The sequence below is a fragment of the Lynx rufus genome, unplaced genomic scaffold (assembly GCF_022079265.1).
Source record: "Lynx rufus isolate CCGP_SWC_20201006 ecotype Redwood Valley unplaced genomic scaffold, mLynRuf1.p SCAF_3, whole genome shotgun sequence".
In the NCBI taxonomy this organism is placed as follows: Eukaryota; Metazoa; Chordata; class Mammalia; order Carnivora; family Felidae; genus Lynx; species Lynx rufus.
In genome coordinates, this window is record NW_025814845.1 from 97293647 (window position 1) to 97320770 (window position 27124).

The 27124-nt window shown below is 35.1% G+C and overlaps 1 protein-coding gene across 1 annotated transcript; it reads left to right on the top strand.

Moving 5' to 3' along the window:
- The first annotated feature begins 33 nt into the window (after positions 1-33).
- Positions 34-26313, top strand: METTL14 (methyltransferase 14, N6-adenosine-methyltransferase subunit). The gene is made up of 11 exons (XM_047091444.1): positions 34-219; positions 4495-4583; positions 5502-5589; positions 8388-8468; positions 8821-8908; positions 13075-13165; positions 14361-14502; positions 19712-19804; positions 21852-21968; positions 23144-23354; positions 24735-26313. The coding sequence occupies exons 1-11, from the start codon at positions 154-156 to the stop codon at positions 25037-25039; spliced, it is 1371 nt and encodes a 456-aa protein (XP_046947400.1). The 5' UTR covers positions 34-153; the 3' UTR covers positions 25040-26313.
- The last annotated feature ends 811 nt before the right edge of the window (positions 26314-27124 follow it).

Below are 27124 nucleotides of genomic sequence, written 5' to 3' on the forward strand. Positions count from 1 at the left end.
GCGCCGGAAATACCTATTGAGAAAGGGCTAAGGGACATCCTGCTGCTTGAAGGTCCTGGCGAATCTTGTTCCACAGACTCCGGTGAAAAATTGGGAGGGTACTCATCTGCTAATTGTCAAGTTTTCGGGGCAGTGGGAAACAAGAGTTGAGATATGGACAGCCGCTTGCAGGAGATCCGGGAGCGGCAGAAGTTACGGCGGCAGCTCCTGGCGCAGCAGGTCCGCGGCCCAGGGAGGGATCGCGAATGCGCGTGCGCGGTTCCCGCTTCTCTCCCCTGCCCTCCGCCCCGCTGTCTTTCCCTATCTACTGCGGAACCTGCCTTTCTGGTCCCGCGACCATGATCCTAAGGCCTACCTACCCTTGTTCTCATCTAACGCAGTACCGCGAATATTCTCCATTTTGTGCAGCGATTGTGGTGTTGCTAAACCGAATGCCACTCTTGGTCTTCAGCAACATTATGGAATCGCCTAGTGTCTGGCGCAGGGCTCAATGATGGGGATACAAAGATTTGGTCTTTGTAAATAAATTACCGTAGTTCACGCAAGGAGTGACTTGTTATCCACTAAGTTTCTTTTCACTGTTTACATCGTATTCTGTGTTTTGCCTTTCTTCTTAGCACCTCATTGTTGAGATTGTGGCTTCCTTGTGAAATAGATTCATAGTATTTTCTTTGGGATCATGTCTAAAGACTGCATCGGAAGTAGCCTGAACGTAAATTTTAGATTGTGCATCTTTTGTGTTGCAGTCCACTGTGCTATGTGTATGGTGTCTTCGTCATCACCCACCGATCATATATGAATTCGTAACTCCTATCAGTTGTAGCAAATCCTTGAAACAGGTAGCATTATCTTCACTTACCGAATAACGAAAGAGAGGCCAGAGAGGTTAAGTAATTTTTGCTTCATGTCACTCATCGCTAGGCCAGAAAATTGACCCCAGGTTTGTCTCTCCAAAGCTTGTTTCACCGCTTCTTGTGTATAAGCTAACACTTGATTAGGAGAGTACACATGCAGAAAATGCAGATGTACACTTCTACTCTAAGAGGCTGTGTTTCCCATTCTGTCATTCATATTAGTAAAAGTGATGGAGGAAATGCTAAGAGGCTGTAATGAGACATCTTAATGTTATTTTTTTTTCAGTAATGAGACTTAGTTTTAGTAAATGGAAATCTGAAGCCTATACTCTTATGATCCAATGAAAAGGTTTATGGTATAGTGTTTAAAATGTGGGAATTTGGAATCAGATCTGTTCTGTCCGTCTGGCATGATCTAGGACAAATCCGGTATCTTTTCCAGGCCTTCTTTTTCCCAATTTGTTTTAGCATGTTGTCTTCAAAATGTTTAATAGCTTTGTTACCACGGAAAAAGGTTCTTATTCTTTAGTTTTCAATTCGAACTTCCATTTGAGTCAAAATGCATCCATAAACAATTATTTGAGTGTCTTACTATGTGCCAGGGGATCTAGTAGTCATTGGCAATTCAACTGTGAATAAAAAGTAGTCCCTACCCTAAAAGAGCTTACATAGTGCATAAAATTTAATAATGGGTGCTGTTTATTCTATGTATCCCTTCTATGTATCAAGACTCTGCTAAGCTTTTTATATACATTATCTTCATTCATACAAGTCAGATACTATTTGCATCTTATAGATGCAGAAAACAGAGGTCAAAGAATTTAAGTTGCATGACTAACGGTTTCCTGAATGACCCAGTCAGTAGAGCATGGGACTTTTGATTTTGGGGTTGTAACTTCGAGCCCCATATTGGGTGTGGAGATTACTTAAATATTAAAGAAAAATTAGGGGCACCTGGGTGGCGCCGTCAGTTAAGCGTCCGACTTCAGCCAGGTTACGATCTCGCGGTCCGTGAGTCCGAGCCCCGCGTCAGGCTCTGGGCTGATGGCTCAGAGCCTGGAGCCTGTTTCCGATTCTGTGTCTCCCTCTCTCTCCGCCCCTCCCCCGTTCATGCTCTGTCTCTCTCTGTCCCAAAAATAAGTAAACGTTGAAAAAAAAAAATTAAAAAAAAAAAAAGAAAAATTAAGTTACATACTGAAGTCCACAAAACTGGTAAGTTTACAAGCTGCAGTTTTAGGCCTTTCTATGCTCTCTCTAGTACACTAGCTGCCTCCTACTCTTCTTGTTGGATAGGAACCATTTCACTTAAGTAAAAATGTCCAATATCATTGACAGACTTCCACTTTACCAGCTAATTTCAGCCTTTCTTTCAGTTGTCCTTCTCCATATGAACAATACAGAATGGTTTGTTACTCTCCAGAATGTGATTTGTGCAATAAATACTTTATGCTTTTTGTAAAAATTGTCCTCCTAACTTTCTGATTCTGTCCATCCAATATAGCACAGCTCAGGTCAGAACTTTGTAATGAAAGCTATTGTGATCTCTTTCTGGCTTATTAGGTTCTTCCATGGAGCTTATGTTTTCCTTACTGTTAAGTACGTTATTTATGTTACTTGTTACTTGTTAAACATCAGCCATTTATGCCTGCTTTTTACTTAGCTGTACCTTTATTTTAAAAAATCATACAAGGGTGCCTGGGTGGCTCAGTTGGTTGAGCATCAGACTCTTGATTTGGCTGAGGTCATGATCCCAGGGTCATAGGATTGAGGCCTGGGTCAGGCTCCATGCTGAGCGTGGAGCCTGCCTAAGATTCACCCTCTGTCTGTCTCTCTCCCTCTCTCTCTCCCTCTGCACCCTGAAATTTTTTAAAAAAAATTTTAAATCCTATATGCTTTTAAATGATACCAAATTTTCCTAATTATTCAAATAATATATTTAGTGCTTCCATAATGGAAAATCTATGATTTACCTATTCCAGTCATTCCATGATTTTGGAGGGGGGGCATGAGATAACAATTATATATGAACAGAATTTTGACTTAAGGCATTTCTATTGTAATACATTGTATTCTAATGTAGGCTCTAGTAGGAAATCTAGGTTCATCCAAATATTGAGCATCTACTATGAGTCAGGCATTATACAAGGTGCTAAACATACAAATACGAAGAAGACAGAGTTCATCCCTTTAGGGAGCTTACATGTCACTTGGGGAGAAGTAAACAAAAGTAAAGATAAAATAATTGAAGTATAAAAATACTTGGAAGTTGTGATAGACGATGAAACAATATAAATAGGGAATAAACAAAAGTAAAACGTAAAATCATTGAAAGCTGTATTAAGTGCTATGATCTGAATAGGAAATAAGATAAAAAGGAGAAAAGTGGAAGCAGGCTATTCTATGTACTCTTTAAGGAGCTAACTTGTACTCATCCAAAGAGAGAGGAGTCAGTCATGGGAAAAAAGTTAACATTTAACTATGGGAAGTAGATGTGTTTTCTAACTAATGAGAATAGGGTTCAGGAAGATTTTATGGAAGAATTAAAATTTCAGCAACAGTTATAATTGGAAGAGATTTAATATTGGAGAAACCTTAGGGAGGTCATGAAGTGGGCAGACTAAAAAGGCAGTGACAATTATTTAAGATCAAGGCTGGGGACTAGAAGCTCAGATATTTTAGTGTGTCTTCTTCCCTTTCCTGAGCTAAAAGGCTATTTAGTGCAGATTTCCTCCTGTCCTTCTTGTACTTAAAAGTATTAAATGCTTCCTCATGGCCTGCAAATTGCATTCTGCACTTGGTGGTTTCGTATTTATTTATTTACTTATTTAAGGTTTATTTATGTATTTCGAGAGAGAGAGCACAAGTGGGAGAGGGGGAGAGAGAGAGGGAGAGACAGAATCCCCAAGCAGGCTCTGCACTTTCAGCACAAGCCCAAAGCAGGGCTTGAACCCATGAACTGTGAGATTATGACCTGAGCTCAAGTTGGACTCTTAATCAACTGAACCACTCAGGGGCCCCTGTTGGTTTGGCTTTTAAAGTTTTCCATGAACCGATCCTATGTAGCCAGCCTATCTCAACTAGTAATTTGTTGTATTTTGCAAAATTTCCCCAACTGCTAAACATAATTTTCATACCCATTTTTTAGGTATTAAAATTCAGTATTGTGCCTGTAAATCACTATATAAAGGCTTGGCTTGAATAAAACTGGATAGATATTTATTACAGCATGGGATAAATAAGGTATAATATGTGAGCTGATGGATGCAAAGTGTTTAACATAGTGCCTACCACCCTATGTATACTATATGTTAGTTGCTTTTTTGTTGTTATTGCTCCTACTACCAAATTATGTTTTATTATTTACTTAAAAAGTAGAGGATTGGCTAAAACTGTCTTAATTTCAAATATAATGAAAGTATAAAATGCTTGCCAACTCTCAGATTTGTTCTTAATTAACATAGTTTTGTTCCAAGGTATTTCCTGTTTTTCCTGCAAGGTAATTAAGACATTTGCTTGCTGAGGTAGTTAGGGTTTTTGGTTGTTTTTTTTTTAAATACTTGATATATTAAATGTTGCTACAAATGTCTGGAAAGGCAATCCAATGCATTATGATCTAATTTTTCATTTTGCCTTTTCTCAGTTGGGAGCTGAAAGTGCTGACAGCATTGGTGCTGTGTTAAATAGCAAAGATGAGCAGAGAGAAATTGCTGAAACAAGAGAAACTTGCAGGTCAGTTGAATAGTTTTTGTTTGGGTTTTTTTAGTGATGTTACTGTTGTGAAAGGCTTATTGTTTTAATAAACAGATAATCCTAGGTATGAAGGTAAGTAAATCATAGATTTTCCATCATGGAAGCATTAATGCTTGTTGTGACAAGCATCAAAATAAAGATTTCAGGGGTGCCTGGGTGGCTCAGTCAGTTAAGCTGATTTCAGCTCAGGTCATGCTCTCACGGTTTGTGAGTTCGAGCCCCACATCAGGCTCTCTGCTGTCAGCACAGAGCCCACTTCAGATCCTCTGTCCCCCTCTCTTGCTCTGCCCCTCACCTGCATGCGTGTGTGCTCTCTCTCTCTCTCTCAAAAATAAACATTTAAAAAAACAAAAAAATAAAGATTTCAGAAACATGGGTTTTTATTATTCATGAATTAAGAAATACTTATTTTTCTGAATATGTTAAGTTCCCATTCATAAAGTAGTTAGAAAATGGAATGTTAGACTAAGGGTTAGCTTAAAAACCATAAATAAATAATTATAAGTTTCTTATAAAAGAAAACACACTTTACCCTAAAAATGGTATTCATTTGGTAGTTCACAAAGCACTTCAGAGTTTTTCAGTATTCTAGTTCTTAATTTGAACATCAATTTTGCTTAGGACAAATTATATGATACCTAATATGGAAGTTTATTTTTGCCATACGTTCCTTATAAAAGCTTAGTTTCTGATTTGGTTGCTTTCTCATAAAAGTAAAATACAGAATTATCAATCAAAAGTTGTGTGACTTTTTAAATTTATAAACCAGATGGATAGATTCTATTTAATCAGGAAAAATGTACCTTACTCTGTTTTCATAAACTGTTATTTAATATTAATAGCTGCACTGGTACATCTTTCTATATCTGTGTATGATACTTCAGTTTTAATTTTCAGGGCTTCCTATGATACCTCTGCTCCAAATGCAAAACGGAAGTATCAGGATGAAGGGGAGACAGACGAAGACAAGATGGAAGAATACAAGGCAAGTAGAGAACAGGGAAGTTTTATAGTCAGGAAAAAATAACTCCTTACAATAATAGATTGTTATCCAGGAAAACAAATTTGATTAAAAACTTAATCTTAAACTTTCTAAAATAATCGTCAGTAGCATTTGTATACAGGCATACCCCAGAGATATTGCAGATTTGGTTCCAGACCATCACAATGAAGTGAATATCACAATAAAGCAAGTTAAATGAAATTTTTGATCTCCCAGTGCATATAAAACTTAGGTGTATACTATCTTATAGCCTATTAAGTGTGCAATAGCATTATGTCTGATAAAACAAGGTATATACCTTAATTTAAAAATACTTTATTGCTAAAAAATGCTAGCCATCATTTCAGCTTTCAGCAAGTCATAATCTTTTTTTGTTGGTGAGGGTCTTGCGTCAATGTTGCTACAGCTTCTACATCAGCACCTGCTGCTTCACTTTACACTTTTATGTTACTGAGACGGCTTCTTTCCTTAAACTTCATGAACCAACCTCTGTTAGCTTCAGACTTTTCTTCTGTAGCTTCCTCACCTCTCAGCTTTCATAGAATTGATGGGAGTGAGGGCCTTGCTGTGGATTAGGCTTTGGTTTAAGGGAGTGTTGTGGCTGATTTGATCTTCTGTCCATATTATTATAGCTTTTTCCATATCAGCAATACAACTGTTGCCCTTTCTTACCATTTGTATGTTCACTTTCTTATCATTTGGGTGTTCACTGGAGTAGCACTTTTTAATTTCCTTCAAAAACATTTCCTTTGCATTCACAACTTAGCTGTTTAGTGCAAGGGACATAGGTTTTGGTCTTTCTCAGATTCTGCATGCCTTTCCTCATTAAGGAAAATTAAGCTAGTAATTTCTAGCTTTTGACTTAAAATGAGAAATGTGCAATTCTTCCTTTTACTTGAATACTTAAAGGATGTTGGAGGGTTATTAATTGGCCTAGTTTCAGTATTGTGTCTCAGGAAATAGGGAAGCCCAAGGAGAGGGATAGAGGGGGACAGCCAGTTGGTGGAGCAATCAAAACACATTTATTAAGTTCACCATCTTGTATGGACTCGGTTCATGGTGCCCCAAAACAATTACAATAGTAACATCAGAGATCACTGATCACAGATAACCATAACAGATATAGTAATGAAGAAGTTAGAAATATTGTCAGAATTACTAAAATAAGATACAGAGACATGAAATGAGCAGATACTGTCAGAAAAGTGGTGCCAATAGACTTGCTCAAGTCTATTGAGCACGGTTGCCACAAACCTTCAATTTGTAAAAATTGTAATGTCTGAAAAGTACAATAAATTGAAGCACGATAAAATGAGGTATGCCTGTAATCGATTAAATTAAGATCTTTATTTCAGTTTCCTCATTTTAATGTAAGAGGTGACATATAAAAAGCATAAGGCCTAGTAGCCACTGACAGTAATATTCTTTAGTAAGAGTAAGGAAGTGTGTGTATCAGAAACTGGATAATTGGATCAGGTTTCAAGTGGCTAGAATATGGTCTTTTTTGAGAGTTGTGTGATTCCATGTTTATTATATTGGGTAGTACAGTTAAAATATTTTGACATCTCATGCGCTAGACAGCAATGTAGAATTGTCTCTGAAAGAGGCTGAAGGAAAAAAACCCAACTTCTAAACCTATAATTGCAATATTTAGTTGAAAAGAAAGTATTATGGGGGCACCTGGGTGGCTCAGTCACTTGGGGTTCCAGATCTTATTCTCACCTCAGGTTGTGAGTGCAAGTCCTGTGCTGGGCGTGAAGCCTACTTTAGAAAAAGAAAAGAAAAGGGGCCCCTGGTGGCTCAGTCGGTTAAAGCATCAACTTTGGCTCAGGTCATGATCTCATGGTTCTGTGAACTCGAGCCCTACATCAGACTCTGTGTTGGCAGTGTGGAGCCTGCTTGGGATTCTGTCTCTCCCTCTCTCTCTCTCTGCATCTCCTGTGCTAGTGCATGTTGCTCTCTTTTTCTGTCTCAAAATAAATAATGTTTTGAAGATATAAAGTATCTTGATATTTTGAAGATATAAAATATAGATATAAAGATATTTTGAAGATATATAAAATATTTTGAAGATATAAAATAATAATATTTTGAAGATTTTAAAGAAAAGTATTATGTTTAAAAAGCCTATCTCCATTTTTTAAAGTTGATCTTTGTACAACTATATTTAATAGAGAAGGGAATAAATAGTTTCAGTAAATCTCTAGGAATTTCAGTGATATAATGGGCCAATCTCATGAATACAGTTTTGTGCATTGCATTTTGGTATATGTTAATATACAACTTAAAATTAGTGATTATTTTATTGTGATCATTTTATTTTATTTACTTACTAAATATTGTGATTGTATAAATATGTATATTTTACCATATACAGTTCCTTATATTTTAACATTTTTGATTTATAAAAAGAGTTTCATATGGTTTTTAATAGAAATAAAATTGCCCCATTGGTGGTCATATCTTTCATGATTTGAACTAAATTCTAATGTTAATAGTATGATATATGAGATAGTTCTAGACAATTCAGTCAACAAAATTAGTAGTTATATTGATTTATCAATTTATTGATAAGATGAAAATTTTTACTTATTATAAACAACTAATTAGATAATGATGAGAATGCAGTCTTCAGTGTTTGACTTTAATGATAATTTGAAAAACTTACTGTATCTCAGGAAAAGAAAATATTTATATTGAGTCTTAATACTCAAGATATCATAAATATATAAAATATTCCTCGTATACATAAAATGTCTACTTAATCTTCCTTTTCCAAGGATGAATTAGAAATGCAGCAGGAAGAAGAGAATTTGCCATATGAAGAAGAGATTTATAAAGATTCTAGTACTTTTCTGAAGGTAAATTTTCAAATCATAGCCCTTCACATTTCATCTCTGCATGAAAAGATTTTAAATGCTTGTTTTCAATATTTTTTCAGTTATTGAAGGATCATTATTTTAAAATAAGAATCATTTAAAATTATTCTTGAAATAGTCTGCTATTTGGCTATTTGGGATAAGATAATGCTGTATTAATGTCTGTAGCTACTGAAGAGTAATGCTGTCAGTTATTGTGTTTTCAAATATTACTAAATTTTTTTAATCTATCAATTTCGATTTTGTATGGTCTCATAATAAAAAATAAAGTACAGAGTTAGTGCATCTGCCATTAGAGTAAATGCTCTTAATTTAATTTTGACTTTTTCTTTAGGGAACGCAGAGTTTAAATCCCCATAATGATTACTGCCAACATTTTGTAGACACTGGACATAGACCTCAGAATTTCATCAGGGATGTAGGTATGTTAGATTTGTTGGGAATATGCTATTGCTAACCCTTGATTACATTCATGTGATTTATCCATTTTGTGGATTATTTCTAACAAAATCATTTTTCCTGGCTTGGCTTCCCATTTCCAATCTCAGTACTTCTAGTATCCCTCCTTTTCTATCTAGCAGTGTTACTCTCTCTCTTCCCTTCCTTCCCTCCTTCCTCCTACCTTCTTTCCTTCTCCAGTTTGGTTCTGTGACTATACTTGCATTTTTATTTTATCTTCGTTTATTCCCTCTTCATTGCTTTTCCTTTCTTTCTGTAGATCTGATTTTCTCATCTATATTATTTTTTTTTCTTCTCCCTAAAGAATTTCTTTTAACACTTCTTGCAAGTCAGGTCTGTTGGCAACAAATTCCCTTAATTTTTGTTTTTCCAAGAAAGTCTATTTTTCTTTTGCTTTTGAAGAATAATTTCACAGAGTATAGAATTCTTGGTTGGTGTTTAATTTCTTTCAACACTTTAAATATTTTACTCCAATCTTTTCTTGCTTGCATGTTTCTGAGAAGTTGGATAATTGTTATCTTTGTTCCTCCATAGGTATGGTGTCTTTTTCCTCCGGTTTCTTTGGGATTTTTTCCTTTATATTTGATTTTCTGTAGTTTGAAAATGATATGCCTTAGGTTTAGGGGGTTTTTTTGGCATTATCCTGCTTGGTGTTCTCTAAGCTTCTTGAATCTGGTTTGATGACATTAATTTGGGAAAATACTATTATTTCAACTATTTCTTCTGTTCCTTTCTTTTTTCTGGTATTTCTGTCATACATCTTACATTTTTGTACTTGTCCCACAGTCCTTGGATAATCTATTTCGCTTTTTTTTTTTTTTTTTTTTTTTTTTTTTTTAGGTTTTGTTCTCTTTGCTTTTCAGTTTTTGAGGTGGCTGTTAAGATATCCTCAAGCCCAGAGATTCTTCCCTCAGCCCCTGGTCAGTCTACTAATAAGCCCGTCAAATGCATTATCCCTGCATTTACAAAAACAGCTTTATTGAGAGAATTCATAGAACTCACCCATTTAAAGGATATAATTCAATTTTTTTTTTTTAGTAAATCAAGTTTGTGCAATCATTACCACAATCTAATTTTCATCTCTCCTAAAGAAATTCAGTACTCATTAGCAGTCGGTTCCCATTCCCTCCCCTACTACTCCCCCCAGCCTTAAGTAACCATTAATTAACTTTCTGTCTCTATCAATTTGCCTATTCTAAACATTTCATATAAATGGAATTAGACAATATGTGGTATCTTGGGACTGGCTTCTTTCACTTGTCACCTTGTTTCTGGGATCACTGATGTTGTGGCATGTGTCCGTACTTCATTTATTTTTACTGCCAGATAATATTCCATTGTATGTATATACCACATTTTATTCATTAATTTGGATTGTTTGTACTTTTTGGCTGTTATAAACAGTACTGCATGAGTATTTATGTGAAGTTCTTGTGTGAACATACGCTTTCATTTCTCCTAGGTATATACCTAGGAGTGGAATTCTTGGGTCATGTGTTAATTCTGTGTTTAACTTTTGGAGAAACTACACAACTGTTTTTCAAAACAGTTTATATTCTTGCCAGTTTCTTCCTGTGCTTGACATTTACTATTATATATCTTTTTGATTATAGCCATCCTAGTGAGTATGAAATGATATTTCATTGTGATTTTGACTTGCATTTTCCTAGCGACTAATGATATTAGGCATCTTGTCACATGCTTGTTGGCTATTTAAATACCTACTTTGGAGAAATATCCAAACCCTTTGCTTATTTTTTTTTTAATGTTTATTATTTTTGAGAGAGAGAGACAGAGAGCAAGCAGGGAAGGGGCAGAGAGAGAGGGAGACACAGAATCGGAAGCAGGCTCCAGGCTCTGAGCTCTCAGCGCAGAGCTTGACGCGGGGCTCGAACTCACAGACCGCGAGATCATGACCTGAGCTGTAGTCGGCCGCCCAACCGACTGAGCACCCAGGTGCCCCCCTTTGCTTATTTTTTAATTGGTTATTTGTCTTTTTATTTATTACATTATAAGAGTTCCTCATATATTCTCAGTGTAACTCTTTTCTCAGACCTATGGTTTGGAAATAGTTTCTCCCATTCTGTGTAGTGTCTTTTCATTTACCTGATGGTATGATTTGCAGCACAAAAAAAATTTTAATTTTGATGTAATCTGATTTTTGTTGCTTATAGGCAGTGTTACTTTTGAAGTAGAAACTGATTTTAGTGTTTTCATGAGTAAAATTTAGATGCAGCATAAAAAGTCATGATAATGCTAAGTGAAATAAGCCAGTCACAGAACAAATATGCAAGTACTTACAGAGGTACCTAAAATAGTATATGTAATATGATAAATACCTACACTTTCATGAGATACCTACAGAGTCAGATTTCTAGAAGCAGAAAATAGAACAGTGGTTTTCAGAGACTGGAGGAAGGGGAAAATAGGGAGTTGTTAATTGGTGTAAAGTTTCGGTTATACAAGACGAATTAGTTCTAGAGACTTGCTGTATAGCATAGTGCTTATAGTCAACAATGTTATTGACTCTAGTCAATAAAATTTTTAAAATTTGTTAAGGGTAGATCTCATCTTAAGTATTCTTACTACACGCGCACGCACACGCGCACCCTCACACACACACACACATACACACACCAAGAGGAATACAAGAAAACTTTTAGAGATGATGGATATGTCTGTTATACCTATGAACGTGGTAATTCATAGGTGAATGCATATATCTAAATTCATCACATTGTGTACATTAAATATCTTTGGTTTTTATATATCAATTATACTTTAGGAAAGCTGTTTTTTAAAGACACCTGACTCTACTGTGATTAAAACCTGACTATAATAATATCTTCAAACTTGCTTTATTTGAAATTTGTTTTATAACCACTGATTGAGGAGGCTTTACAAAATCTTTCATTTTTACTCTTTGATGTTAAAGTTATTAATATCTGTACTTTTGGTTTTTAAATTAAGTTGCTTATATGATTTATACTGTTAGGAATATGTTTCATGTGGGGGGGGGAAAAGAAAACCAAATAAGAGCTTTTAGGAATCCTTGATATTCGAGTGCACTTATCCCTACAGTTTTTTAAACAGGCAATATGCTGTTTTACCTAAAATCTTTTCTGAGCTCAAAGATCTAAAATATTTTTGAGGACATGGGAACAGAGACTCTCCTGTTTTTAAGTACTCTTTGCAGTACTTATACATGTTTTTTTAAGATCTTAAGCCTGAAAATACATGTGAAGATTTGGTTTATAATATGGAGATGTGAAATCTTTACAGTTATAAATAGTCATAGAGAAAACAATTTGTCTTGGAGGTGAGAGCTGATCGACTACTAGGGACTCATTGTCTTCTTTACTAGATTTGTTCCAGGATTGTGTCCATGAGCCATAGCCAACTAATTTAAGATCATCAGCAGGGTTTCTCTTACCTGTAACTATTCTTTGTTTCTCCTTGTATGTAATCACAAAAAAGAAAAGAAATATTGTCTATACTTGTAATAACTATTTAAGAAGCTAACTACCAACCTCAATAATCACTAGATTTTTAAGGGAAAAGAATTCTTCTAGCTAAAAAAAAGGGGGAAAAACTTGATAGAAGGCAGTGTTTTTTCTTTTCCTTAGAACAGAATGGTGAAACTTAGTGCTATGTATGAGCAGATTTAACTTAAATATGAGAAATTAAATGGTGTATTGATTTGAACTGGGCTTTAGAACATCTGGACCTTTGCCTGCATATGGGATTAGGGTCATTAGATACGAACTGTTTTAAAAATACTCAAAATAGGGGTGCCTAGTTGGCTCAGATCATGATCTCACTGTTCATGAGTTTGAGCCCACATCAATTAGCTGCTGTCAGCGCAGGATCTGCTTCGGATCCTCTGACCCCCTCTGTCTTTCTGCCCCTTCCCCTCCCCCACGTGTGCTCCCCCTCTCAAAAAATCAACAAACATTTTTAAAAAATCAGTGCAAAAAAATACTTAAAATTAATTTTTTTTAAAAAGACAGGAGACTAAAGTGGTCGTTGTCTATTGTTTTGTTTCTTGAGAGGGCCCGTAACCCTTTGAATTCACTGATATTAACTTAAAGAGTATTAAAATTTAGAATTTACTACTTTTTCTCCTCAGGTTTGGCTGACAGATTTGAAGAATACCCTAAACTGAGGGAGCTCATCAGGCTCAAGGATGAGTTAATAGCTAAATCTAACACTCCTCCTATGTAAGTGTGTTTTCTCAATTGTTTTTTATTCCCAACTCAGCCTTAAAATAGCAGTCTTTTTATCCTGTAACCTTTCTATTTGAAAAAAGTTCAGCACCTATATGGGGTTAACACACTGTGGTTTTCAGTTTGGTAAAATAGATGTGTTTGAAACTCCAGTGCTGAGTACACCAGTAGGTTCTCATTTCTTTTTTTTTTTTTTTTTTTTTTCAGTTAATTTCCTGAAAATGTCTTTAAATGTTTTCTTCTTAGAAAAATCATTCGTGTTTGTTGTATTCTTGAGTTTCCTAAAATGTTTTCAAGTGATTTTTTCTCTCAAAAAGTAATTTATTTATTGAAGGAAGTTTAGAAAACTTAGATGAAGGAAAAGAACAAAAATTAATTATAACTCAGCATTCAGGGATACTATTCATAGCATTTTGGAATATAAAAATTCATGTTAACCTTTGCTAACCAGAACGTTTTTCTCAGAAATGTATAAAAAGTCTTTGAAATTGGAGAATCTGCCTATTTCACATTTAGCTTACTTCGAACAGTTTGCTAAAATGTGTACTGTTAGTGATGAAGAGCCGCAAAGAAGTCTGTGAAGAAAAATATTAGCAGACTCTAATATTCATCTAATTTAAAAATAGTCTTACATTTAAAGTAGTTTATATTTAAATTACTTTCATACTATGTGGAAATAACTTTTCAGTAATGACTAGTTGTAACATACTAGTTAGCCATAAAAGACCATTAATAGAGAAATAATTTTACTAATAAACAATAAAAGAAAATTATATCCATCTTTAGAAACAGTGTTTCTAAATTTTAAAGCTTACAAATAGTTTTTCTTACTTAAGAAAGAAATAATGTGATATTCCTTGGAGAATTCAGATGATGATGGAATGGGGCTCAGAGACTTACATAGTAGTATGAGTTTTCACTGTAAAAATGAGAGAAGTACATTCTGGATATACATGGGGGAATATGCTATTGGCTTGTAGTGTGATTATATCCATCTTCTAGGGAAGAGTGTTGGTAGATGGTTTACTATCTATACTGAAGAAAGATAGTCCTGCATAAAAAGGTATTCAGTAACTAGTTTATGATTACTTTGTAAATAGTGTTTAGTAATATTTACGAAATTCCTTTCTTTATTATCTGTAAGGTATTTGAAAAACTCTTAGTCACTTTTTATGCCTTAATCAAATAGGTACTTACAAGCAGATATAGAAGCCTTTGACATCAGAGAACTGACACCTAAATTTGATGTGATTCTTCTGGAACCCCCTTTAGAAGAATATTACAGAGAAACTGGCATCACTGCTAATGAAAAATGCTGGACTTGGGATGATGTATGATGAAACTTTCTACATTGTAATTAATTTTTTATTTTTCAAATGAATATATATTATTTGGTGAGAAGATTATAAATATTCTTACATTTTTAGGAATCATAATTGCAGATTTATAGCGTATAATGTGACAGAAGATCCAGGGTACATTAACAAATACTATAATATCTTTGGTCTGATTCTTCTTTTTGGGGCTGAAGTTGAGCAGGCAGTGAGTTAGTAGTCTGTAGAAGACTCACAATTCCAGTCTTAGAGTCCTAGCTAGAAAAGTCTAAAAACTAAATGATTGATAACTCTTTCTGCATTTGCCTAGTTTTAGTAAACATTAGAGTATAATACAGAGATAGATAGATATAAAACGATTTCTACTTTTCAAGCAACTTATAATGGATAAAAAAGATACATAATTTCAGTATAATTGTGATAAAGCTACATTTTCCTAAATAAAATTAAGCAAGCTGGTAACTACAGTTAGTTACGTAAAGTCATCTGTTTTTACTGATCAGTAACAAAAATAACAAATATTTGTTGAGTACCACTCTGTACTAGGCAATGTGGTAGGTATTGGAGATTCGAAGATGAATAAGACTTGGTACTTGGACTAAAGGAGCACATAGTTAAATGGGATAAATATTGATCTAAACAGATAATTGCATTATTATTTTGTTCGATAACAGAGGATTACATAAGATGATCTGAGACAAACTGACCAAGCCTTGGAGGATGGGTCACATGAACAAAGAGGAAGTGACATGTTAACAATATAAATAGACTAGTTGGAATTGGCCAGATGAAGAAAGGGATGGGTTAGTGATTCCAAGTGAAAGGAACAACAAGAGCAGAAGGGATGGTGGGAAAGAATATCTGGTTTGTAGGTTGATGTTGTTAGAACACAAGTTGGAACTCTTCTTGAGATGATGTCTTCTTAGAAGCTTAGACTTTTTTCCTGAAGACATTAAGTTGTCTTTGAAGGGCTTTAAACAGCTTAAAGTGTCATATTAGTGTATGGAGAATGGACTAGAGGAAAAGTCTGGAAAAGAGAGAGCAGTTAAAAGACTGTTGCAGTAGCCCAGTTAGGAGATGAAGGGACCTTGAATTAGAGTGATGGTAGTAAGAATAGAAAGGTGATAAATTTAGTAATGTTTTGTAGATACTTGGGTGAGATCTAGTGATTGGACTGAGGGGGAGAGTTAAGGATGATGCAGAGGTTTGAGTCTTGGGATAAGTGAGTTAAGTTTTCACCAGCTGAGAAAGAGTGGATTTAAGAGTTGGATTACAGGGGCACCTTGTGGCTCAGTCTGTTAAGCGTCCGACTCTGGACTTGAGCTCAGGTCACAGTTTGTGAGTTCAAGTCCCGCATGGGGCTCTGTGCTGACATTGTGGAGCCTGCTTGGGATTCTCTCTCTCTGCCCCTCCCTGCTTATGTTCTCTCTCTCTCTCTCAAAATAAATAACACTTAAAAAAGCTGGATTAAAGGGATTAGATCATATTGAATATGTTGATTTTGACGTGTATGTGAGACATCCGTGTGGAGTCATGATAGGAATATGTAATTCAACAGACAGACAGATCTGGTCTCAAAATACAGATTTAGAAGATTAGCACATAAAACCCATGAGAATGGATGAATTTGTCCAGAGATAGTGTCTCAATTAAGATAAAATGTGGATTAACAGTAAAGCCTCAGGAAACTTTTACATTTAAGAGGCACATGTAAAAGAAGATCAAAAGAATGGGTCAGAAATGAATAAGGAGAACCAAGAATATGAATGTCCTAGGGGCCAAGGGAATAGGGAATTTCAAGGAGAGAGTAGGCAAGAGTGTTAAGCACAGAAGGGAAGTAGGGAAAGGAAAGGACTGACACTGTAAAGCTGCTGTTTCATAGGAAACCATGCTGAATCCTTGCATGTCCTCTTCTGAGTTAATGATAGTTACTATTATTAATATTATTTAATCTTCAAGATACACCTCCAGTTTTTCCTCCTGGAAGCTTTTCCTTTTATCTTTCTTTGATCCCACTGACATTTTTATTTGTATTTTTATGGCTCTTACCACTTTGAAAAAAATCTCATCCTCTGATGATGAATGTAATTTGTGCTTATTGTTGAAATTCAGAAAGTTATACAGTATATTATATTCCCAAGACTTAAGGTAAAAGACATACTGCTCTTGATGCTTATTGCTGAGAAGTTTTCCAGATAGGTTGCACAAATTTACATTCCTTCCGGCAGTGTTTAAGAAATACCTATTTAACCATTTCCTCATCAAAATTGATTAATACATAAAAACAATCTTTGTGACTTTAGTCAGAAAAAAAAATTGAAAAAAATAAATCTTTATGTCTTTGATTAGTGTAGTTGATCCTTGAACAAAGTGGGTTTGAACTGCATGATTCCATTTTTGTGTGGATTATTTACAGTGGTGTAAATGTATTTTCCTTATGATTTTCTAAGTTACATTTTATTTTTTCTAGCTTACTTTAAGTATAGAGTATACAATACATATAACATACAAAATATGTGTTAATTGACTCTTTATGTCATCAGTAAGGCTTCCAGTCAACAGTAGGTTATTAGTCGTTAAGTTTTGGGGAGTCAGAAGTTACCCTTGCATTTTCTATGGGTGGTAGGGGTTGGTGCGACCAGCCCTTATGTTATTCAGGTGTCAGCTGTAATTAGGTTGAACTTTTTTCTCTGGCCAGTCTCTGAGGTTTGGTCACTGAAGGCACAGGAGCTTCACTTATATGTGACAAAACAGACCAATAGGATTTCTGAAATAAAGGAATTCCATTTTATATGCATATTCTTGATTTCAGTCTAATTTCACTGAACAACTCAGGCTAGCATATTGAAAAGTATTGTCTGGCCCTAGGCCCTAAGTTCTTAACTTTTATATGATAATATCCTAAAGAAAGTACCAATAGTTAAAATAATAAATAGAATATAAATAAAGAGTATGAATAAGAAAAGTGTTTGGATTTCACAAGGTATTCTCTTTCACATTAGAGAGTCAGTAGTGATCAATGGATTTTGGTAAAGGATATTAAAATACCAGCTTTTTAAAATACCAGCACTTAGCATTTAGAACTGCAGTGTTGAGAGAGTAATTTGCTTGATGCTCTTCACTGTTGTGTGTCATCACTTATTTTAGCTCTTTCATGTATAAATATGTAGGAATATGTGTATGTATGTATTACATATTTACTTATTCATATTCCTATGAGAATATTAGATGAGAGATTTCAAGATTTTAAAAGAAGTATAAAACTCAGTAGGTTAATACATATTGTAACTTATTTACATTATTATTGCCAAATAATGTTTTTCTATTTAGATTAAGTTAGAGATGATATGGTTATAACTCAAATGGATGTTACTAAAGTTAAAATTTTTTAAATAAATGAAATATAAATATCTGCTTGAACCATGGTCTATCTCTGAAATGTGGCAGAAAGCTAGAAGAAAAAGAATGTCATAAAATGATTGGTTTTATAGTCTTCTATATGAGTATGTATTATCCCAAAATTTACAGAATTATTGAGGAACTTTTATTTATTTATTTATTTATTTATTTATTTATTTTTTCAACGTTTATTTATTTTGGGGACAGAGAGAGACAGAGCATGAACAGGGGAGGGGCAGAGAGAGAGGGAGACACAGAATCGGAAACCAGGCTCCAGGCTCTGAGCCATCAGCCCAGAGCCCGACGCAGGGCTCGAACTCACGGACCGCAAGATCGTGACCTGGCTGAAGTCGGACGCTTAACCGACTGCGCCACCCAGGCGCCTCGCGGAACTTTTTTTTTTAATGTGAATACTCAGCACATACAAGGCAAATAAAATTATAGACTGTAATTTTTTTCTTAGTTTTTTATTTAAATTCCCGTTAGTTAACATACAGTGTAATATTAGTTTCAGGAGTAGAATTTAGTGATTTATCACTCATACACAACACCCAGTGAGTGTCACTAGTGCCCTCCTTACTGCCCATTTCCCATTTAGCCCATCCCACCACCCACCCCTCCTCCAGCCACCCTCAGTTTGTTCTCTGTAGTTGAGTCTGTTTTATGGTTTGCTTCTCTCCTTTTTCCCCCTATGTTCATCTGTTTTGCTTCTTAAATTCCACATGAGTGAAATCATATGGTATTTGTCTTTCACTATTTCACTTATAGCTTAATACACTCTAGCTCCATCCACATCGTTGCAAATGGCAAAATTTCATTCTTTTTGATTGCTGGGTAATATTCCATTCTGAATATATATCCCATCTTCTTTATCCATTCATCAGTTTATGGACATTCGGGCTCTTTTCATAGTTTGGTTGTTGTCAATAATGCTGCTATAAACATTGGGGTGCATGTATCCCTTTAAATCAGTATTTTTGTATCTTTTAGGTAAATACATAGTAGTGTAATTGCTGGATCCTAGGGTAGTTCTATTTTTAACATTTTGAGGAACCTCCATACTGTTTTCCAGAGTGGCTGCACCAATTTACATTCCCACCAACAGTGTAGGAGGGTTCCCCTTTCTCTGCCTTCTCGCCAACACCTGTTGTTTCCTGTGTTGTTAATTTTAGCCATTCTGACACGTGTGATGTGATATCTCATTGTAGTTTTGATTTGTATTTCCCTGATGATGAGTGATGTTGAGCATCTTTTCATGTGTCTGTTAGTGATCTGTAGATCTTCTTTGGAAAAATTGGGATATATTTTTTTTTTTGGCATTTTAGAACTAAAATGGTCATTATAATAAAATGTGCATATTGATTTATTTTTATCTAGAATTTCTGTAGATGCTGGAAACTAAATATTCCCCAAACATTTACTATATTTCATTTTAATTTTGCCCCTAACTTTGGGATAATTTAAACTAACCTCTTTTTTTCAGTTTATTTTTCTGTAAATCATAAAGTATTGCACTCAAATTACATCTTACAAAAGTCCATAATTCTATAAATATGGTTCCCTGTAACCTCTTTCTGTATAAAGTCAAGTGTATGTATATGTGTGTGTATGTGTGTGTGTCTTCTTAATATAGAATAAGAAAACAGTAGAATAAGTTCTAAGGATAAAATTTATTTTCTAATGAAAATTAGTACATCTAAAAATAGATCTACTGAAAGTCTTGATAAATCTCAGGGGTTATTCTTTTGGATTTAGAATGACTGGGAAACAAAATACTTTCATGCAATATTGTTTTGGTTTCCTACAGATTATGAAGTTAGAAATTGATGAGATTGCAGCTCCACGATCATTTATTTTTCTCTGGTGTGGTTCTGGGGAGGGATTGGACCTTGGAAGAGTGGTAAGATCATTTTTTTAAAGTGGATTTTTAGTCATAAGAAAAAATATAAAAAGTTGGAAGATAGATGTTATTTTGTCCTTTGTTTCTTGAATAGTTGCTAAAATACTCAGAAGGAAAAAAATGTGATTAGAAAAGAATGTACAAAAGGCAGTAGTACCCTTTGGTTAGCTAGCATTAGGGTTCAAGAAGTCAAAATATGATTTATTACAACTTCAGGAGAACAGTTTAGGCATTTGATACTGCAACTCAAAAACAAGCTGCTTAGTGTCATTTACTGCTCATTATGAATAGCTAAAAAGTATTCTGAATAACATTAACTCCTGAATTCCAAATAGAAGCCAAATCAAATTGGAAAAATAACAGAGCATCCGGAACACATAGTTTGAATAATTGAGTAAGAGTGACAAGGAAGTTACATAACACCTCTTTTTTAAGCGCCTTATGTTTACTTTATTTCAGAACTCTTTTTTTTATTGCAATATTTTGAATTTCTAAATGGAAACAAAATAGCGTATGCTTTTTTACCTAAGAATAATGGGAGCATTGTGGCTAAGTATTAGAAGGCTTCATTCAGTTTTGGTCTCAGTTCTGCTGTCCAGCAGTAAAACTTTGGGTAAAGAGATATTTACACTTGTGGGTTTCAGTTTCCTCACTTGTTAATAGATGATACCTTCCATTTTTAGGACATATTACTTGTTATACAGCAGACGATCTCATTTAATCTTGGCAGTTTTAGGAAGTGTCCATTTGACAGGTGAAGAATTTAAGTAGGATTATATTGAGATAAATTTGTTCTAAAATCCTGAAATTTTACAGTTACTTTGTATTTATAAAATAGCAAGTTTGAGACTATTGAAAAATATTATTGCTTGTGTCGTTTATTAACTCCCAAGGTAAGACTGTAACTATTCTCATTGGGAATAGTTACTTTTTGCTGACGCCTTTCCAAGATGTTCTGGAAAAGCTAAGAAAATAGAAACATACTATATGTTTTTACAGATATGTTGGTATTTACCCTTTGTAGCTCTAATGCCTGGCTTGGGGCTTGCCTTCTGCCTCCCAAATTAGTTTGAAAATGATTAGGAGGTTTTATCGTTTTATTTATGCAGCAGTCTGTCATATTGGTAAAAGCAGATTTGGGCCAAAAACGATTACAAAAATAATTCAGCATAAGAAATCGTGATGAGCTTTTGTTAATTGCTCAGGGCACGAAGATATAGACCCTTGTGATGTATAAGGAATTTCCAGTGCTAAACAGATAAATGTCAACAGGAACAGATACTGATCTTGATTTTTAGATTTTAAAATAAAAATCCAGGTTTTCATTTTGAGGTGTTTCTCATGATAAGAGTTTACACAATAAGAGCATTCCTGACGTGAACAATACCAACATTATCGTCCTGCACTATTTGCTTATTTCCCCCTACTTTACTCTTAAATCAATGAGGGGGTAAGGACATATCTTGTTTTTATTCCCACCAGCTAGTCAGCACCTATATATTGTAGTAGCCCTCAGTATTAGCAAGTAATAAGGTACGTAATTTTAAGTATTTGAGTTTTTTGAAGTTGTATTAAGTATATAAAAATAACATAAGACTCATTTGAAAACAAGCTATCAATTAGAATATGTTCAATAGTTTTTAGCTTTGTCAGGATAGGAAATTGAGGTGCTAGGAATCAAATCATATTGAATTATTTTATGATTAAAGAGGGACTGAGTGTTTTATGATTTAAAACCCACTTTCTGTTGATGACAATGGAAGGTAGTATTAAAGGATTGGAGTACTATGTAATCCTTTCTATGTTTTGATACTTAACTATATAGATTATATTAATATCTGAAAGGTATTTATGCTTTCTATATAATGGCCATATATTTAAAGACTTTAGTATTTCCTTTTTTCTGTTTCTGCACTAAAAATTACTGTAACATCTTGGATTTAGTGTCTCAAACCTCTAGGAAGTTTTTTTAATACTGGTTGGTTATTTTAAGTACTGTTTATTTCTTTTAGTTAAGGATTTCTTTTTTTAATTCTTTCATTTCTAGTGTTTACGCAAATGGGGTTACAGAAGATGTGAAGATATTTGTTGGATTAAAACCAATAAAAACAATCCTGGAAAGACTAAGACTTTAGATCCAAAGGCTGTCTTCCAGAGAACAAAGGTATTGCCTTTACTGTTTTGTTTTCTTTATTTTCATTATTTTTCCTCAAGCTTTTCCAAATGACTGTATACTGTTTAATTTTGGTAGAAAGATTAGTTTCTTAGATTTGCACAAATGGCATTGAACAGTATAGAATTACATCAAGTTTAATTTTTAAATTCACTATGTTTTGTTTACTGTGTTTTATTCACTATGTTAAATTCAACCTTCACTGTGCGGGAGAGGGTAGTATATATTTTTGTATGTCCTAAACTGCTGTTAATTCTAAATCACTTTATGTATGGGCTTTTGGTACCTCTGAGCCCCACCAGACTTTTTCCCTTTCCCTGAGCCCACAAAAAAGAGGCAGTAGCAAGACTCATAGCTGGCTGCCTTGGAAGCATATTTTTCTCCTTCCCTTTTTCCTATATAAGAACCCTGAGAACCTACACAAGAACCCTTGAGAACCTCTGCTCTATACAACTTCCCTGTTACTATCAGGCTTTAAAAGTTTGTCCCCCAGTCTTTCACTCTTTAGGGAGCCATTTGTGGGAGTCTTTCATATTAAGTCTTTCTTAAACTGGAAAATTCCAAATTCTTTTGAAAATTCTATGAAGGGAGCCTAAGCTACTCTTGCCATGGTTCATGGAGTCAAGTGAGAGATTAATTTAACCCATACTTCTGCCAGTCAGATTAAATAGAGAAGGTCAAAAAACAAATGAAAAAAAAAAAAACTGTTTAATTACTCAACATAAGAAAATGTGAAAATCAGAAGTCTGTATCCATGTTAAAAGGCTCTTCTCCATATAAAAAGGCATCTTGTATATAGTTTTGATCTTGGATTATTTGAGGCCCAGTATAACATCCTTTTAAGATTCCAAGGTCAAGTGCCATGTTTCCATAACTGGTAGAAACAAGTTATTATCTAGTATTGAAGAAAGAAAGACTCCATGGTCATTGATGCAATTCTAAAATGTGATGGCCCCAAGTTTAACACTGTTGTCTCTAGCTTCCCTGGCAATCTTCCCACATCCAGAGATCCAGGCTTTCCTATAGTGTTTTTGCCCATAGAACTATATCCCAAAGATTTGAAGAAATGAAGTCTATTTTAGAATTGGGGACATCAGAAATGTAAAATGTTATGAAATATGACTGTTGATGAAGAGATTAATTGGCCTGCTCTTATTGTTTTTTAGGAACACTGCCTTATGGGGATCAAAGGAACTGTTAAGCGTAGCACAGATGGGGACTTCATCCATGCTAATGTTGACATTGACTTGATTATCACAGAAGAACCTGAAATTGGCAATATAGAAAAGCCTGTAGAAATTTTTCATATTATTGAACACTTTTGTCTTGGTAGAAGACGCCTTCATCTATTTGGAAGAGATAGTACAATTCGACCAGGTAGGACCTCAGAAAAACTCAAAAAAATCTTTTTGGTCCCTTGGGATATAGGTGTCAAGAAATGGTACAGAGTGCTCTGTAATATAAAATTCTTACGATGTATTTGATTCCTCTTGCTGTACTTCACATATGCCGAGTTCGTTCTTGTCTCTTCATGGTCCTCTCCTTTCAAATACCTGACAGACCTTTTCTCACACCTCTGTCTAAACTGGCCACCTTCCTGCTCCATTCCCCTCCTTCCACTCCTGTCTTTCCCCTTACTCTGTTTTCTTTTTCTTCATAGCACTTACCATTAGATGAATTACACATTCATTTGGGCTTATGTTTATAATCAGTTTCTCCAACATGCAGTCTCATAGAAGGCAAAGATTGTCTTCCTCACTTCTTTATACCCAACATTCAGATTATTCAGTAAATAATATAATGAAGAAATGTATAAATGAATGAATCATCCTGAAGAAAATAACCATATATTTAATAACCATATATTTAAAGGTCTGTGAAATACAGACCTTTGTTTTATTAGTAACTAAAATACCTGGCTTGTTTGCTTACATGTATAGTGGTGGTGTCTTTTCAAAATTTTAACTTTTAATAGTGTTTTTTTAATATTTATTTATTATTGAGAGACAGAGAAACACAGAGCATGAGCAGGGGAGGGGTAGAGAGAGGGGGAGACATAGAATCCGAAGCAGGCTCCAGGCTCTGAGCTGTCAGCACAGAGCCCGACGCGGGGCTCGAACTCACAGACTGCGAGATCATGACCTGAGCCGAAGTTGGTCACCTAGCCAACTGAGCCACCCAGGCGCCCCCAAAATTTTAACTTTTTGTGAAATCAGTGTAATGTGAATTTACTATTTTGAAAAAAAGAAAAAAAAAAAAAAGACTTATGTTTGAGGGTGGAGGTAGAGATGGAAAAATGGGAATGAATAGGAGCAACATGGAGGTTAGTGGTTGAATTTCTAGCACCTATCATCTGGGGTAATATTGTTGAGAGTAGAGGCAAAAGTTGGCTCCAGGATTTTAACCAGAAAACAATGGTATCATTTCCCCAATTAGGAAGGTGAATAAAGTTTATTACATTTTCACTGAGCCCAAACTCAGTGTAGTGTGTATTTTTTTTCTAAGTGCTACTCTCACAGAATGTGAAACAAGGATGGAGATGAGGAAGATAAGTTATAGTCATGCAGGTGAAATAAAAGATATATACCTATGAAGTCTGTATGACCATTATTAAATACCATGTTTTCTATAAAAAAGATGAATATGAGGTGATAGGGGCATCTTTAAAAATGCATTAGAGATTTGAAATAGCTCCTAAGGGACCAGTAAGAAAGAACTGGAAACAAAAAAGATAATCTTTCTTTCCCCCTATTTCAGGCTGGCTTACAGTTGGACCGACTCTTACAAATAGCAACTATAATGCAGAAACATATGCATCCTACTTTAGTGCTCCTAATTCCTACTTGACTGGATGTACAGAAGAAATTGAGAGACTTCGACCAAAATCACCTCCTCCCAAGTCTAAATCTGATCGGGGAGGTGGAGCTCCCAGGGGTGGAGGAAGGGGTGGAACTTCTGCTGGCCGTGGTCGAGAAAGAAACCGATCTAACTTCCGAGGAGAAAGAGGTGGCTTCCGCGGGGGCCGTGGAGGAGCACACAGAGGTGGCTTTCCACCTCGGTAACTTTGTTAAGACACTGGTCTATTAATACCCCTCCACCTTCTTTACTGTAGTTTGAGTTCTCATTGGGAGACTTAGTGTAGTACTCACTTCCACCTGGCACTCTGCTATAGTTTCTCTAAGCTGCAGGAACACCTTAGCCAATCTCCCGTGCAGTTGTCACACACACTGTTGTGTGTCACACACACTGTTGTCCAGGATCATCATCATCCTGCCTTTGGTCGTGTGCATGTAACTGAACAATGCAACAAATACCTTCCTTTCAGAGACCAGTTTATTCTGATAGATTCCAAGTAATTACAAAAGCTTTTGCTTTTCAGAAGTAGTTTAAGTGAACAGTGAAAAAGAGCCATCTGTAGTATCACACCAGTGCCAAGACAGATGATAGTAGCCATCCTGCCACTGCTGTCACAGCAAATGGAAAGCTCTTTGGGAGCTTTGATGGAATGGATTTGGGACAGATGGTTAACTTCTGTCAGGGTTTTAACATTTTCTTGATGAAACAATAAAAAACTTTTTTTTTCTTTTTTAAGAATCTTGAACTCATACGATTTGACTGCTACTCAGACATTGAGAGACTCTGAACAAAATCACCTCCTCCCAAATCTAAATCTGCTGGGGGAGGTTGGTGCGCCCAGCGGTGGGCAGAGGGAAAGGTAGAATTGAGTAGGCAGACAAAAAAAAGAGAAAAAGCTCATTATAATTTCAGTTGCATTGCTACAGATGGCTGTTAATCACACTTCTTAAGCAAAGAAGGACAAATCTCCAGGTGTTAGAACTTTGGTGTAGACTTGAACTTGGATTGACCTTGAAAGCAGCTTCATATCCCTTAGCAGAATAAAGAAAATGGAGGCAACAACAAAGAGACCTGGTTATCAGGTGTTTTGGGGAATAAAGTAATTGGTGATGAGGAAATAACATCTTTAAAATTGTTATGGAGAAAACTTAATATAAAAACTAATTACAGAAAACCCTTAAGACACCTTAGAAAATGGAACTGTAGTTGCCTTTTATTAAAACCATATGGTGTGTTGTTTTTAAGAGACTGGTTTTGCAGATCAGTTGGTTGTATACAACTATGCTGTCATTTCTCTTTCTGTACTGTAACTCATGTTTTAAATGAATTTGATGAATGAAATAATACCATTATTCTTGAAAAATATATTTTTTATTCTGTGTATAATTTTTCTAATGAAACTTTAAACCTTTGAAATGTGGTAGTATGTTTTCTGTAAGTGGAATTGCCTTTGTTACCAAATGAATAAGGACTGACCTAAGATCAGACTCTTGTTTTGGTCTGTGATGCATTTTAGTAGCCATTCTGAGCTTTTCATTGGCTCGGATTATATGTAAAATAAGGTTATATTACACACACTAAAGACTCAGTTTGAAGATAAGGACTGAAAATAGATACAGGGTTGAGATCCTAAAAAGCCTGCTGAATTTAACTTGTTCAACCTGTTAGTAGTTTCTAGTACAACTATTGCATTTGAGTAATGCCTTTCTTGATGTAGATATGATGATATGAATCACAGTTGGTTAGACTTTTTACTGAAATGATAGTTAATTTTCAACTTATAAAGTATCTGTAGAGAACTGTATTTGTCAAAGTTGATGTGAGAATAAAGAAGATGTTCTAATTGCCCAGTTTGGGTCTTTAGAAATACTAGTTAGGAGGTGACCCTGTCCTGTAAATGAGACTCCCTAGTGTGATCCACACCCCAGGCCTAGCCAAGGGAAGGCAACATTCTTAGTGCTTATATGGCATAGTTACCTGTGAGATGTGTATCACAAAGTCATCTTAGAGTTAGGAATGGCTACTTTGTAGGTTGCAAGTTAAAGAGAACCACTTCCTACCTATTTAGAGCAAATAAGAAAGGAGTAGGTGATGGGAAAAAATGCAAGGCCTAGAATTATCTCTTTAACAATGTATTGTGGGATTTTTATAGCATAAGATGGTTTTGGCTCACTAGTTTTGCTACCCTTCACTTTCAATAAAGTTTAGGGTATCATTTTTATCATAGAATCTTTATTCATTGAGGAAAAGTTTCCAATGAAAACTCATTAATCTGACCTCTTCTGACTTCT

Coding starts and splice junctions, on each gene's coding strand:
- METTL14 (XM_047091444.1), top strand. CDS start 154: ATGGACAGCCGCTTGCAGGAGATCCGGGAGCGGCAGAAGTTACGGCGG. Junction 5,590..8,387: donor ACAAGATGGAAGAATACAAG/GCAAGTAGAGAA, acceptor TCCTTTTCCAAG/GATGAATTAGAAATGCAGCA. Junction 21,969..23,143: donor CTGTCTTCCAGAGAACAAAG/GTATTGCCTTTA, acceptor ATTGTTTTTTAG/GAACACTGCCTTATGGGGAT.